At 47.7% G+C, this 12,605-nt stretch overlaps 7 protein-coding genes across 7 annotated transcripts; 4 read left to right on the top strand and 3 right to left on the bottom strand.

The window, feature by feature from the left end:
• Positions 1–968: 968 nt before the first annotated feature.
• On the bottom strand, positions 969–2,122 carry N7455_006287 (RTA1 domain-containing protein; the record flags this gene model as incomplete). Its single annotated transcript, XM_040959279.2, has 4 exons — positions 969–1,140; positions 1,207–1,281; positions 1,340–1,829; positions 1,903–2,122. 4 exons carry the CDS (start codon positions 2,120–2,122, stop codon positions 969–971), a joined length of 957 nt encoding a protein of 318 aa, XP_040810326.2.
• A 1,038-nt stretch (positions 2,123–3,160) lies between these two features.
• Positions 3,161–3,628, bottom strand: N7455_006286 (RICIN domain-containing protein; the record flags this gene model as incomplete). Its single annotated transcript, XM_065605316.1, has 1 exon — positions 3,161–3,628. The coding sequence occupies one exon, from the start codon at positions 3,626–3,628 to the stop codon at positions 3,161–3,163; it is 468 nt and encodes a 155-aa protein (XP_065461170.1).
• A 664-nt stretch (positions 3,629–4,292) lies between these two features.
• On the top strand, positions 4,293–4,853 carry N7455_006285 (uncharacterized protein; the record flags this gene model as incomplete). Its single annotated transcript, XM_040959228.1, has 1 exon — positions 4,293–4,853. One exon carries the CDS (start codon positions 4,293–4,295, stop codon positions 4,851–4,853), a length of 561 nt encoding a protein of 186 aa, XP_040810341.1.
• Positions 4,854–5,489: 636 nt separating this feature from the next.
• On the bottom strand, positions 5,490–6,026 carry N7455_006284 (SUMO family protein SMT3; the record flags this gene model as incomplete). The annotated part of the gene is made up of 4 exons (XM_040959226.2): positions 5,490–5,549; positions 5,620–5,838; positions 5,912–5,935; positions 6,018–6,026. 4 exons carry the CDS (start codon positions 6,024–6,026, stop codon positions 5,490–5,492), a joined length of 312 nt encoding a protein of 103 aa, XP_040810371.2.
• A 236-nt stretch (positions 6,027–6,262) lies between these two features.
• N7455_006283 (uncharacterized protein) lies at positions 6,263–6,693 on the top strand (the record flags this gene model as incomplete). Its single annotated transcript, XM_065605315.1, has 4 exons — positions 6,263–6,265; positions 6,319–6,369; positions 6,447–6,459; positions 6,515–6,693. The coding sequence occupies 4 exons, from the start codon at positions 6,263–6,265 to the stop codon at positions 6,691–6,693; spliced, it is 246 nt and encodes an 81-aa protein (XP_065461169.1).
• A 417-nt stretch (positions 6,694–7,110) lies between these two features.
• N7455_006282 (nucleoporin Nup84/Nup107 family protein) lies at positions 7,111–10,503 on the top strand (the record flags this gene model as incomplete). Its single annotated transcript, XM_040959200.2, has 6 exons — positions 7,111–7,152; positions 7,208–7,451; positions 7,502–9,523; positions 9,578–9,887; positions 9,940–10,067; positions 10,121–10,503. The coding sequence occupies 6 exons, from the start codon at positions 7,111–7,113 to the stop codon at positions 10,501–10,503; spliced, it is 3,129 nt and encodes a 1,042-aa protein (XP_040810357.2).
• Positions 10,504–11,070: 567 nt separating this feature from the next.
• N7455_006281 (uncharacterized protein) lies at positions 11,071–11,661 on the top strand (the record flags this gene model as incomplete). Its single annotated transcript, XM_065605314.1, has 1 exon — positions 11,071–11,661. One exon carries the CDS (start codon positions 11,071–11,073, stop codon positions 11,659–11,661), a length of 591 nt encoding a protein of 196 aa, XP_065461168.1.
• Between the last annotated feature and the right edge of the window lie 944 nt (positions 11,662–12,605).

The raw sequence follows: 12,605 nt of genomic DNA, 5'->3' as shown, positions 1-12,605 counted from the left end.
GCTTCCGCAAATTGTTTCATTCCGGTACACGCATTGCCATGCGCGGACAATATCGATTTGTAAAGAGCCGAATGATGCAGATCGGGGTCTTCGGTTGCTGCTTCGTCAAAGTACGCCTGGGAGAGTTGTATTGAGTGTAGCATATTCTCGGTCCTGCGCTCTTCTGCACATATCCTTGAGTGGTAATAATATAGTCGAGCCAGAATGATGGAATCCAAGGGATAGACTTTGTCTATGATGGCCTGCGCTTTCTGAAAGGCCTCCTGCCCTAAAGCAGCATAATATTATTAATAACTCGCAAGCACGCAACCTACATACACATAGGATGTATATATGTACCTAGGTAGGTACATACATGTAGTATTGGGCTGGAATGACTTTTTAGTTTCATGCAGTTTGCTTCTTATCTCGGAGTTGTGTGGGAGCCTACGGAGTAATTTCCATGGTTTGAATATACTAGTGCCATTCTTGGTGAATGATCTTTTACTGGCGCATGATATCAGTAGACCAATATGTACATGTACCTAGGTCTGAACACGTAAAGTTTGTTTTAGCAAACAAAGGGGCTGAGGTGAAAACACATAACTCCCAAGCTACGGGTACGGGTACGGGAGATACACAGTGGACCTGCCCCACCTGAGGCACACCGTTGTATGCCCAGGTGTTTTATGTTGAACCCTAGACTGGAATCTTGGATATAGGATAGGATATATGATATACGATATACGATATACAATATACAATATAGGATAACATTGGATAACATTGGAAACATTGGAAAGTACATTCAGTATTCTTATTCCAGTCATATATCACAATGTATCACAAGAAGGTTGAAAACAGCAAAAGAATCCAGCATTGACCAATCACACTGTTTCGGCCTAATGATAAACACCTCGAAAGCTTTGGAAAGTATCAAATTTCTATAAAAGTTTAGAAAAGTGCAAGTCCATGCGACCCCACCAGAATCAAACAAATTCCGGATATTTGTATCGTCGCTCTAGATCCAGTAAAATAGGGCCCTTCATTTCCTTCACTTCCTTCACTTCCTTCACCGGTCTGGCATAATCTGAACGCATTTGTGGGAAGAAGTACCCTGGAGGGGTGACGCATAGGGCTATCACAGCGATGGCACACATTCTAGAATCCATCATATGTCAGCTCTTCCAAAATCCTAACCGGTTGCCTTTTCAAAGTGTAGCTTACATTGATTCAAGGATTGTAAAATCAAGTTCCTCCTGCATTATGGGGTTTTTCCACCCACCGGCCATCTCCGCGATACTGGAAACTCCAATATCAGTACTTATCAGAGATTGAGATGATTTAGCCAATGACTTACCGATAGACGCAACGGATATAAGTTGTCACAAATGACACAAAGATATCCCAGAAAAACACCCAGAAATTGCGACTGTTCCAAACTTTTCGGGCCTCGACCGTCAATCCATCTTTCGGGGCGTTCTTTATACGAAGAAGAAAGTGACCCGACATCACCCCAAATACCGTCAAGGTGACAACTTGCCAAACGATCCCAGCCAGCATGACATTACTGCCCATATCACTGGCTTTGGATGTCTTAGCTGCTGCCGCAATACCACCGCCAGCGCCTTGGAGAATCAACGAGATGACATCGCAGGTGACAAAAATGTAAGGATACCACTTCGCCCTTAGTGTCGAATATTGTTGTCCCAGGACGTTCACGCCATGCTTCAGCGTCAGGTATATGGCCGCTGACCAGAAAGCAGGCGCTATTGTCAAAGTGCAAATCTGCGTCTTAAAGCCGGCAGATGAATATGGGTTTTGGTTGAGCAATATCCGACCAAAATAGCCTATTTCCTTTTTGTCAATACTTTTCCGGCAACAGTAAACCCGTCATTCTCATGCAGTTGCAATTTGACATACCAATCATCTCAGTTGAAGAACCAAGAAGCACAGCAGCACTAAACGACCATAGGCGCCATCTGATTATCTGGCCGACTTGTATCAAAGAACAAACACCGAAGATCAAACAGAATTCGATGCTGAACACAAAGTCGGGCGCGTAGCCGTAGATAGTATTCTCAACTGGGCATTGAGGAGTCACCTCCGTGCATTTGATGGCTGCAGCGCGAATTTCAACCATGATTCCAAGGGAATATGCTCGGATATTCCATATAGAAAGTCACAAGAGAAATCAACTTCTTTTCTCTCTCTCAGTATTTGTGTATATCAAAGAAAGATATATATAGACATAGATGCACATACATATCTCTTACATACGTCTTTCTTTGAGGGCCCTTGGTGCCCAGAATTCTCGGCCATGATGGATGAATTCCGCATGAAAGGCATGGTTCCAGGGTAGTCTTTGTTGGCTATTTATTAGTCAAATCCCAAAACACTGCAAGTATAGTAGATTATTCTAACTTCACTGCCTGGTTAAACCTCCTATTCGCCCTACGACCAAGATCCCTTCTAGTACAATGGTAAGGCCTTGCAATTATATGCCAATATTTAAAACGTCCAATTTGTGTGCATGCACTTTTTCTTTTTGTTAGAGCTTCCCTTGTCAGAATAAACCCTCGAATGGGCTGATTCAAAGGTTAAGTGTGTCAACACCACCAGACGTGCCAGTGGAAGTATACCGATACGGCTGAACAGCACACTGTAGAAAGCCTAAACTGAGATCAGCAGTAAGACTTGGCCCTAAGTATATGCGCATCATAATTCTTCCCTTTCATAGTCCATTGTAAATGGCGTTTGCTGTGTTAGAATCCTCGTCCTAGTCTTGCGGCCGTACGTCCAGGGTCCGGGGCCGGAATTCAGTCAAGCCCCTTTGTGCTAACCTCGGGGGGAGTGCCTAATGAAAAAAAATTATTCTACGGCCGTACTAATGACAATCTGAGCTAGATATAGTCTAGATAATAGTTATTTCATGTATGATATAAAAGGCATGTCTCTCTAGTTCGAAACGTGTCACTCTCCGGTTAATCAACTCTCTACTTAGTACAATCTTGGAAAGCCATCAAATTCACCTGGCATGGTTTCAATCAATCACCAATCTCCCGTTCAATAATGGCCAAGCGCCAAAATGGTCACTTTGAAGTAGAGGCCTCGTGTCATCCTGTTTCTATATCAATGATAAACATCAGATTAATAGCTGAAAGGTTTAAAGAAAAAGTAGTTATAGTGACTCACACTTGCTGTCGATTGGACGAAGAAGGAAGGCCGCATCAACTGATGGACCCGAAGGTTGCGCCTCCAACTCAGCACCCTCCCCAGCGGCTACCACTAGCGGAGTTCCCGAGGGTTGGAAGGTGAAGGTGTCATCATCATTCTGGATGACTCTGAAAAGCTGTGCATCGTTTCCAAGCGTGTCCACTTTGCACTGATGTTTGCATGCAAGCATCCCCTCGGTGTAGATGTTTTCTATAAAGAAGTCGGGACCGGAAGCAACTAGACGCCAGTGTTCGGCCTTTTTGCCTTCCGGGTGTACCAGCTCAACCTGATGTTTGACACCGATGGATTGTTGAATCCCCCAAACATCTCCAGAGCGTGTGGACTGAATCTCATAGACCCCGGTACTTTTCAAGGCAATGGTTTGGCTGAACAGGCTGGCCAGGGCGGCGATGGTAGCAATGGCGTACTTCATATTGTATTTTTGATATGGTGGTTGTGCAATTCGATTTTTGGAAAAGAACGATGATGATACATGTGGTAGAGGGGGAGCCAGGGGTTTGGAGAGGATTTATAGACAGATGGAAGATCAAAGTATCAAAAATGATACTGATCAGTTTTTGATATTTTATTATGCACTACTCCGTATGCTACTCCGCACTGTTATTGTTATATTGCTTCGTCTGATGCAGGTTGCCAATAGCTTGATACCCCATATAGGTACCGAACTGGGGAAATGATCTATAAGTCAGTTTCTTTTGCTAGCTTCAGGGTTTTCAATGTAAGGGGTCAAATGAGGACTTGGCATTATGTACTTCGAAGTTACTATAAGTGCATTAAACCCCTCATGAATTCATTATAAACATGTTCGATTATCATTATTATCCCTGAAATAAAAATAGAAGGCCATATTGATGCCTGACAATCCTAAGGCACAAAGCCGAACCAGAAAGGTCTAGCCCTTCGTTTTTCTCCACGATCGACCAGGGATGCCACCCGGCGCTGACGCCATTAATTCTATTTCCAGCCGACAATATCTTTCTTAAATTGAACTGTATTCTTAATCCTCCTGTTGACCATTAACCACCCTTCTTGTATATTTATTCCCCGTTATACCCGAACTCCCACGTGCTAGTGCCATGTCTGATCCAAGCGCCGAACTCGAATCCACACTCCGCAACCTGTCCATAGGTGAAAAGGGCCCAGTGCAAGATATTTCCCGACCAAACGTGAAAAAGCTCCCGACAGCAGCCGTGACCTCAAATAAGATACCCCGCAAACCCGTCGCAGACTCCTGGGAAGACGAAGCAGACATTTCCGCCCCGGAAAGTGAGGAAGCTCAGCCCCACGATGAAGATGCTAGCCCGGTGCTATCGCCAACCATCAGCGCTGAGGGACCGCTAGATCCCCCACCCACACCTATCTCCCCACAGACCTCCAACCCGTGGATGGGGAGTGCTGCTTCCCCTGCTTCGGCGCGGGGACCTCCTACCCGTCGCCCGGAGAAGCAGACTGCTGTTGCGGAGCGGTTGATAGCCGGTGCATTGGGGATCCGTGCTCCGAAGCGGACGGAGCAGCAGCGCGCTTACGATCGCTCGATTAAGGAACAGGAGATCCGGAGGCGGAATCGCGAGCGCGAAGAGAAGGCTAAAGCTAAAGAGGAGGAAGAGAAGATGAAGGCTTCTATTTGGAACAGTTAGGCTACTTTGAGGGGAAATCTTGGATCATATTAGGGGCGATCGGCTCTCGATATGTGTACATATTGTTGAATTGGACTTGTTTATATGTCTTCTCTCTGCGTGGTGGATTGTCATGGACCAAGGAACAGGTGGCTCTTTGTTGTTTTGCATGTTTCCTTGAACTTTACTAGCCCAGGAAGAAGAGACGTCTACTGGTGGTTAATCAACTGCGGATTCTCTGGCCCTGGAATTAATTGATAACTCGTTGCTTGAGGCGCCCAGTTAACATTTCCACTCTCCTATAAAAGGATAGTCCCTACCAGTTTGACACAAGCCCCGATTTCTTAGTCCTAGGTCTAAATACAAAGCCTAGGCCAAAATCAAACTACCTCTACGGGATGCGGTCGTGTTGACCTCGAGGGAGATTTGTTATAGCGAAAGCACCCTCAAAGTCTGCAGAGAAGACTAGGTGACCTTTGATAATCATCATTCATAAGAAGAAAAAAGCAGTATGAACGCCTGCCCTTCGCCCATGGGCCGTCAATGAGGATCCTCTATCCACTGCTGGCCACCAGCCCTAGCGTATCCCCCCACGTATGTCACCCCAGCAGCCTCGTTTCGTTGGGAAGTGGGACTCTAGCATGTAGAGCTTCTGGTCTAGCAACCTCCAATCTGCTCCTGGTGAACCTCCAAGGTGTCACCATCCGCCATATCGAGCTATTTGCGGTCAGTTTTAAAGTTCCGAGACACCAATGGATGGCGAAGAAAGAGGGGGGGATGTCCGTACAGTTTCGGGCGAATCTTCGGGGCGAACCCGGGTGCCATCAAATAGGAAACGAACAGTGGACATTTGTTTTCCTTGGCGTTCGCAGAAGGCGTCCATGAGCTTCTTAAGCTGCGTTGTGCGCTTGATCTTGAAGAAAACTTCGTTGTTGTTATCGGTCACCTTGATGTTCAGGTGCTCGGTAGCGGGAGCGGTGCCTTCTTTGTCGGACATGATGAATGACTGTTGTAGTCTGGATTTCGTTAGACGGCTACTTCGTATGGGACACGGAATGGCGACGAGGCAGAATGCTTACAACGATAGAAGCGAGTTCAGGAACCTGTTCAAGCGGGGCTTTGAATTATGTCTGAAGAGTTCAAAGATGGTTAGACCACGATTTCGATGCTTTTTTTGGGGCAAACCTGGATCATGAAGCACTCACCTAGAAGACGAAAGCTCAGAAGTGAGGTAGTGAGGGTTGTGGAAACGGCGAAGTTAGAAGAGAGAGGAAGAAGAGAGATCAGCGGCAGCGGCAGAATAGCGCACTCGCCCCACGGTCTGAAGGCGGAGAATCTATTTTGCGTTTGGCTCTTCTATCACTTTCGTCACTTCCAAGGAACAGTGTGTCTACAACTATTTGTACAGTACAGTCGTTGATAATTGCATTATGGTATGAAATTTATCATTGTGAACATATTGCTTAGATGCTAAAGACCCTTGTAGGGTAATTTAAAGCAAGATCTGTCGCACGATCAACCTTGCAAACCGCGTGCTGTATGTGTCCCTGTCCTAAAAGCGTCCATTTAGAGTGCCTATGTGGTATTTGCTAGCTCTTACTGACAATGCAACAGTGCGCCATTCAAGGTATTTTCCAATTGATAGCATATTCACACAAAACAAAAAGTCTAACCAAAGCCAGATTGCTTGCAGAAAAACTCCTTCAATGAGGACAAATGCCAGGCACAAATTGATGCTTTGTACGAATGCTGCAATGCCTTCTACCAAGCGCAAGGTGACCAGGCGTCTACCCTCAGCTGCCCTAAAGCAAATTTGCTGCGGCTGAAGATGAAGCAACGAGCTCAAGCAGCAGGGAAGTAGTGTAGACAGTTTTTATGTATTTTTAAATTTCAAATTTTCAAGTGACCCATGTCGAAGATGGAGGATGTCACAATTCCCTTGCGGTCTGAGGTTCCATATGGAGGAACCCAGGCTAATTGAAGAACTGCATTTATTATAAGACAATCGTGAGCACGCAGAGAGGCCTCATGGACCTGTACGAAAATTGAGTTTTCATACCGAGACTCTAATGAAAGCCTATAGACATTAGAGAAGAAAAGAAAAGAAAGAGAGAAGGGCGCGGGCGAAAATTCGTTGAAATAGCTTCTGGTGTTGCCGCTAGTCCCATTCGGGGTTAGTCTGTCAACGCGAAAACCAAAAGAGACAAACACAACTTATTCCACAGAGCTCCTCTCCAGGGCTCTCTCTCTCCTCCCTTCTATCTAAGTCTCCCCCATCATGGCGCCTTTAACTCGATCGGCGGCTGGGGCATTCACACCGGTGCGCCCGTATTCTTTGTTCTTTACTTTTTGCTATATTCTAACCCTTTGTATAGGTTGCCCCGAGGCAAACTGAGGTCATCAGTATTGACGATGATTCGCAACAATCTTACGATGAGGATGAAGAATTGGAGGACGAGGAACTGAATTCGGAAGATCAATCTGAAGGTCAATCTGAAGACCAAGATGAGGACATGGACGAAGATATGGATGGCGATACCGTATCGGAGACCGGGTCCGATGTTTCTGATCCTGAGCATTCTATACAGTCTGCCTTTGGCGTTTCGGTCAAGTCTCAAGGTTGGTTGAAGAACTACTAGCTGAATCGCATTTACTAAATTCTAGCCCAGATGCCCCGCTGTTCACCGCCGCAGGCGCCCAGGAAGCACTGCACCCCCTTCGCCGGACGGCTGACCGCGTCACTCGCCAGATCGAGGCATTTGCCGATAAGCTAGATCAGTTCAAGCGCGACAATTCTACCGACGATTTCAACAGTGCCCAGGCAGCTTACAAGCTTGTGCAGAGCTACCGCGACATTGCGAACAATGCGATCAAGGAAATTGAGACCCAACAGACCTTGGACCGGACAAAGACAGGCTTCCGGTCGAGCGGGTCGCAAGACACCAAGAATTACGAGGAGATACGGCGATTGCAACTCGAGGCTGACACTTGGCGCCTCCTACTCAATTTGATCAGCATTGACGATCCCTCCAGCCGGGCCAGTTACAAGGCCGGACGACAGACAGCTTTCCAGAACCTCCACCGCTACTCAAGCGATCGCGAAATCTGGGAAGAGTTCCTCAATGCCGACCAATATGGCCTTGAATGTGTGGTTGCTATGCGATGGTTGGAGGAGACCTCCAAGACAGGAAGCCAAGAGTTCGACACTCTGATCGCGGAAATGGAGCAATACTCGCGAAGGGGCCAAGGAACGTGGACATCCGGTTGGCTTTATACCAAAGAGTCGATCAAGGGCCACAAACGTTTGCGCGCCTGGCCACAGCCTCTCGACCCCAACGACCCGGGAATCTCGCGCTCGCTTTTGAGCAAAGGCGAACAGAAACCGTTAGTCACTCAACTCGACCCTGATGCTATCACTCGTCAGAAGCACAGTTTAGAAAAGGAGGACCAATTCTTCGAGCGCGCCAACTGGATAACTTGCTGGAAAATGCTCAGACAGGGCGAGAACTGGACTAAGATTCGTGAATGGGCAGAGTCTCGTCTGGAAGGATGGAGGGCCGTCAGCTTGTGCGGCTCTAGTGTGGATCCCAAGTCAGGAAGTTCTCGATACCCATCTGACGATGGCCACACACGTTTGATGAACAGCCGATCCCACGATTCATGGCGCACCGCTTGCTCTGCGCTAACACGCGACCCAAATACTGATGAATTCCAGCGAGCGGTCTACGCTCTGCTTTCTGGCGAAACCGATGCTGCGGCCAGTGTCTGCCGCAGCTGGGACGACTTCCTTTACGTGTACTTCAACCGCGTCGTGCTCTCGCGCTATCAAGGATTTTGCAAGCAATTCCAGCGGAAACTGAGCCACTCCCCCAACACCCCTGTGGCATTCAAGCCAGAGCCGGCTGGGCACGAAGAACTTCAGAAGTTCCTTGTCTATCTCAGGGGTAACGACCGGGTCAGCGGCGAAGCACGTAATCCGTTCCGCAACATCCAAGCCGCGATTCTCAGCAAAGGCTACGACACATTCTTCACTTCTCTGGCGCACGCTGTATCTCAAGTTAGCACCGACAAATATGGGAACAGCTCTGTTATCCCAGAGATTGCGCGCAAGCCAGTAGATGAATCTTTCCTCATAGCTGCCGATGATGAAGAAGCTCTCAGGATTGCATCTCATGTTTACGTTGTGGCCAGTGCGAGGGGCTACGCCCGCGTGGATGCCCATTTCGTTGAAACAGCATCGGTCATCGTGGCTGGACATGTTGCCAACCTCGAAGACAGGGGTCTGTTCCACCTTGTCCCTCTTTACGTGTCTCTCCTCCCCGCGCCAATGGGACACGAAGTTCTATCCAAGATTCTCATCGAAATCGTTGACCCACAAGAGAAGATACAGCAAGTCCGCCTCGCACGGAAACATCACATTGACATGGAAACTGTTCTTGATGTTCAATGGGCGTGGGTGAAGGAACATGTCTCTGCAATTGAACATTCTAGAGGAGTCACTGGTTATTCGAGAGTGCTGCGACGACCTGACGGTTCCCGGGCATTGGTGTCACCCAAGCCCGACTTGATTGGGACCTCCGTCGCTCCTGAAGACGACAGGATGATTCGCAGTCTGGAGTGGCTTCGTTACATTGATGGCCAGTGGGATAAGATTTGCGATCTTGGATCCTGGCTGTACCGCAAGTTCTTCCGTATGTTTTTGTCACTCCTGTTGTTGAGAAACCGTCCGAACTGACTTTTACTAGTTGCTGATAAACTTGCCGCTGCTCGCGAGGTGAGTTTCCGTATTCGGTTGGCTGATATCTCAATTGAAAAATTCGGATCCGATATCATTTCGATGCCTCCGCAAGAGGGCACACATACCGAGTCAACCACGCCAACTAGCCCCACCAAATCAAAGAGAAACAGCCTCCACCGGCGAAGTCTTTCCGGCTCCAACAACATTGCACTGGTTTCAGCATACTACAAAGCGCATAGGGTTCTAGATCTGGAGAGTTTGGCTCTCGGGTTTGATGCTGTGGAGCAATTTGCATTGGTGCACGAGCAGATGTCCAAGTGAGTCCTTCCTTCCCTTGTTTCATATCACCATCAAATCTAACCAACCCAGGACCAAACGTCGACGCGACTCGGGCACCTTAAAGGGCATGGGTCAAGACATGAACGAATGCGTGACTATTCTAGAAGATTGGGTTGGCGCAGTAGTCGCTGAAGACTGGCTACCCACATCTACCGATGGTATGTACTCAATGTTTTCGCATTGGAATCTCAAGACTAACTGTTTCCTACAGCCGAGGAAGAACAAGACTTCGAACACATTCGAACAACCTACATTCCGGAGCTACTTCTCGATTGGCACAACGCCTTGTACTACGCCAGTCACACCCTCGAGCGCCACGACCTGTTGACATCCTGCATGATTGTGTCTATCTGGGCTGCAAACTACGAGCACATCACTCGCGCCTTTACAAAGTCACGACGCATGGCCGAGCTTGTTGATGTCCTCGCTTTGTCGAGCAAGGCCTTGGTCATCCGGGACTCCAGCCAGCGCAAGTCCCCAATGGACCACACCACCTTCGAAAAGGGCCAGGAGCTGAAGATCTGGGATGTCACGATCTCCGAAGAAGAAAAGAAGAGGCTTGGGATTGTATCGTCCGCGGATCGGGAGCAGTAGATCGAGCGGCGATTTGTTCTGTGTACATTAGCATGGGATTTGAGTGGATTTGAGTTTTTTTTTAAACGGCGGGGCTCTGATATGAACGAAACTGGGTCAAATATGGAAGGAGGACAGGTTACTTCGTTTTACTACAGCTACTACATGTCAATAGGACATCTACGAATGCACAACATCGTCTTTTGTCAACAATATCCTCCTATATCGTCCTAGTGGTGCATTCGAAATGTCTAATTTAGATCTACCTGGCTCTCTCATTCAAGGGCTGGAATCTGTCCTCCCCATTATGCAGGTCAGTCCTCGTAGCAGAAATTCTTGAGAGTGCAAAATTTAGCGTGCTTGCACAAAGTAAAGCTTGGTGGCCCTGCAACACCTGGATATGACCAATAAAATTGTCTCTTATTAGACTTATTTATACAAACAAAGAATTGTCCTGGAAACTGGGTGACACTCACCATTGTTATCCTAAATTGCAGGGATCTCAAGCCTTCCCATTATACAAATAATTCACACTTGTATAACTCTTCCGTTGCCATATTGCAATCTGTCCACCACGTCACACCCACTATGACTATTTCATCAATCCCTGAACCACGACGCCCGATAGTTCATCTCAATGGTTTCCCAGGTGTCGGGAAGCTCACCATCGCCCGCTCCCTTCTAAAGCAACTCCCTTCCGCAAAGCTCGTGCATAACCACCTCCTGATAAATCCCGCCGACGCTGTTCTCCACCGCACCCAGCCAGGCTATCAAAACCTCCGCCGCGGAATCCGGAGCTCTATCTTCTCCACCCTCGCCAACGAGCCCGCAACCTTTAACACGACTTACATTTTTACGGATTTCCAGAGCGACGACGACCTCGGCGCGGCCGTGTGCGCAGAATATCTCGCCACTGCAGAAGCACGACAGGCCGTCCTCGTACCTATCCTGCTCTTCTGCGACGAAAAGACCAATATGGAGCGCTTGGTCTCGTCGGATCGAGAATTACACTCGAAGCTGACTGACGTGGATCTTGTCACCCAGTTCCGTCGCGAGGAGGATATACATCGCTTCACTGGCCACCCAAATTATTTGGAACTCGATGTGTCTAATTTCACACCCGAGGAGGCGGCAAAACGGATCTTTGAGCATATCAGGGGTGTCTGTCCGGAGGTTTGAGATGGGGGGGTAAGGGGTAATCAACGGGCGAGCAGTGGACTTCTCTCGGGCTTGGGAAAGGGAAGGGCCCCAGGGCACTCTACTTCCTTTGTCTATCTTTCGTTTTATTTGCACCAGCAAAATCAAACAGAATAAAGGATCTTTGAATAGGGGGATCATCAGGTTGTCTGGGTCTTACCAGTAGCCACTACTATATCGTTATTAGTATGTTGGAGAGGATCGAGATTCACTAGTTATAGCTAGTAAGAGACGGGGGAATAAATTCCAGCCTAGTAAACTAATGGAACTTCATTGATATTGGTTGAGAATGTATGCAGACCTGATGGAGGTAAAGCTACAGAATTTGTATAGCAATCGTATATGTCTATAAATATAGGATGTGGATAACCGGTGAAGACTAAGGGCACAATACAGGATTCAAATCTATATATTCCAACGACAGTCTGGCCCCTACCGTCATGTTGGAATTTTTCAGTGTCTCAATCTCAAAGCGAACTTTCTCTGCAAGAGCAGTCAGCACGGCCTCATCCTTAACATTTATTCCTAGTTGGGTAGTCATATATCCCTGGTAATCCTCGCTATATGGCGCAGGGCCTCGGACAGCGATATTGAGTTTCTGGGAGGGAGAGGGCCCGTGGATTGAGATGATCTTGGTATGAGCGTGGTGGCCCTCAAACCCGTCAAAGAACATTCCACGTCAAGGAACCCCAAGTCCTACCATCAAATCACGAGTAGTAGCTTGGCTGGCTGCATTGGGTAAGTCATACTCGTCAGGAAGGTCTAGTGGATCGGGAGCCAGATAGGTGCGAGGTACGATGATTGTGTGCCCAGGGACTTTGCCCTGGATCATTGCGGCAGTTCGCCTCTGATAACACGAGCCATGACATCTTGATCAAGACAAAGTGAGGTTAATGCTTTGAAACGAAACATATTGATACACATAC

The sequence above is a fragment of the Penicillium solitum genome (genome assembly GCF_028829755.1).
Source record: "Penicillium solitum strain IBT 25940 chromosome Unknown utg000004l_segment0_segment0, whole genome shotgun sequence".
NCBI classification, from domain to species: domain Eukaryota; kingdom Fungi; phylum Ascomycota; class Eurotiomycetes; order Eurotiales; family Aspergillaceae; genus Penicillium; species Penicillium solitum.
This window is presented reverse-complemented; position numbering and strand designations above follow the sequence as displayed.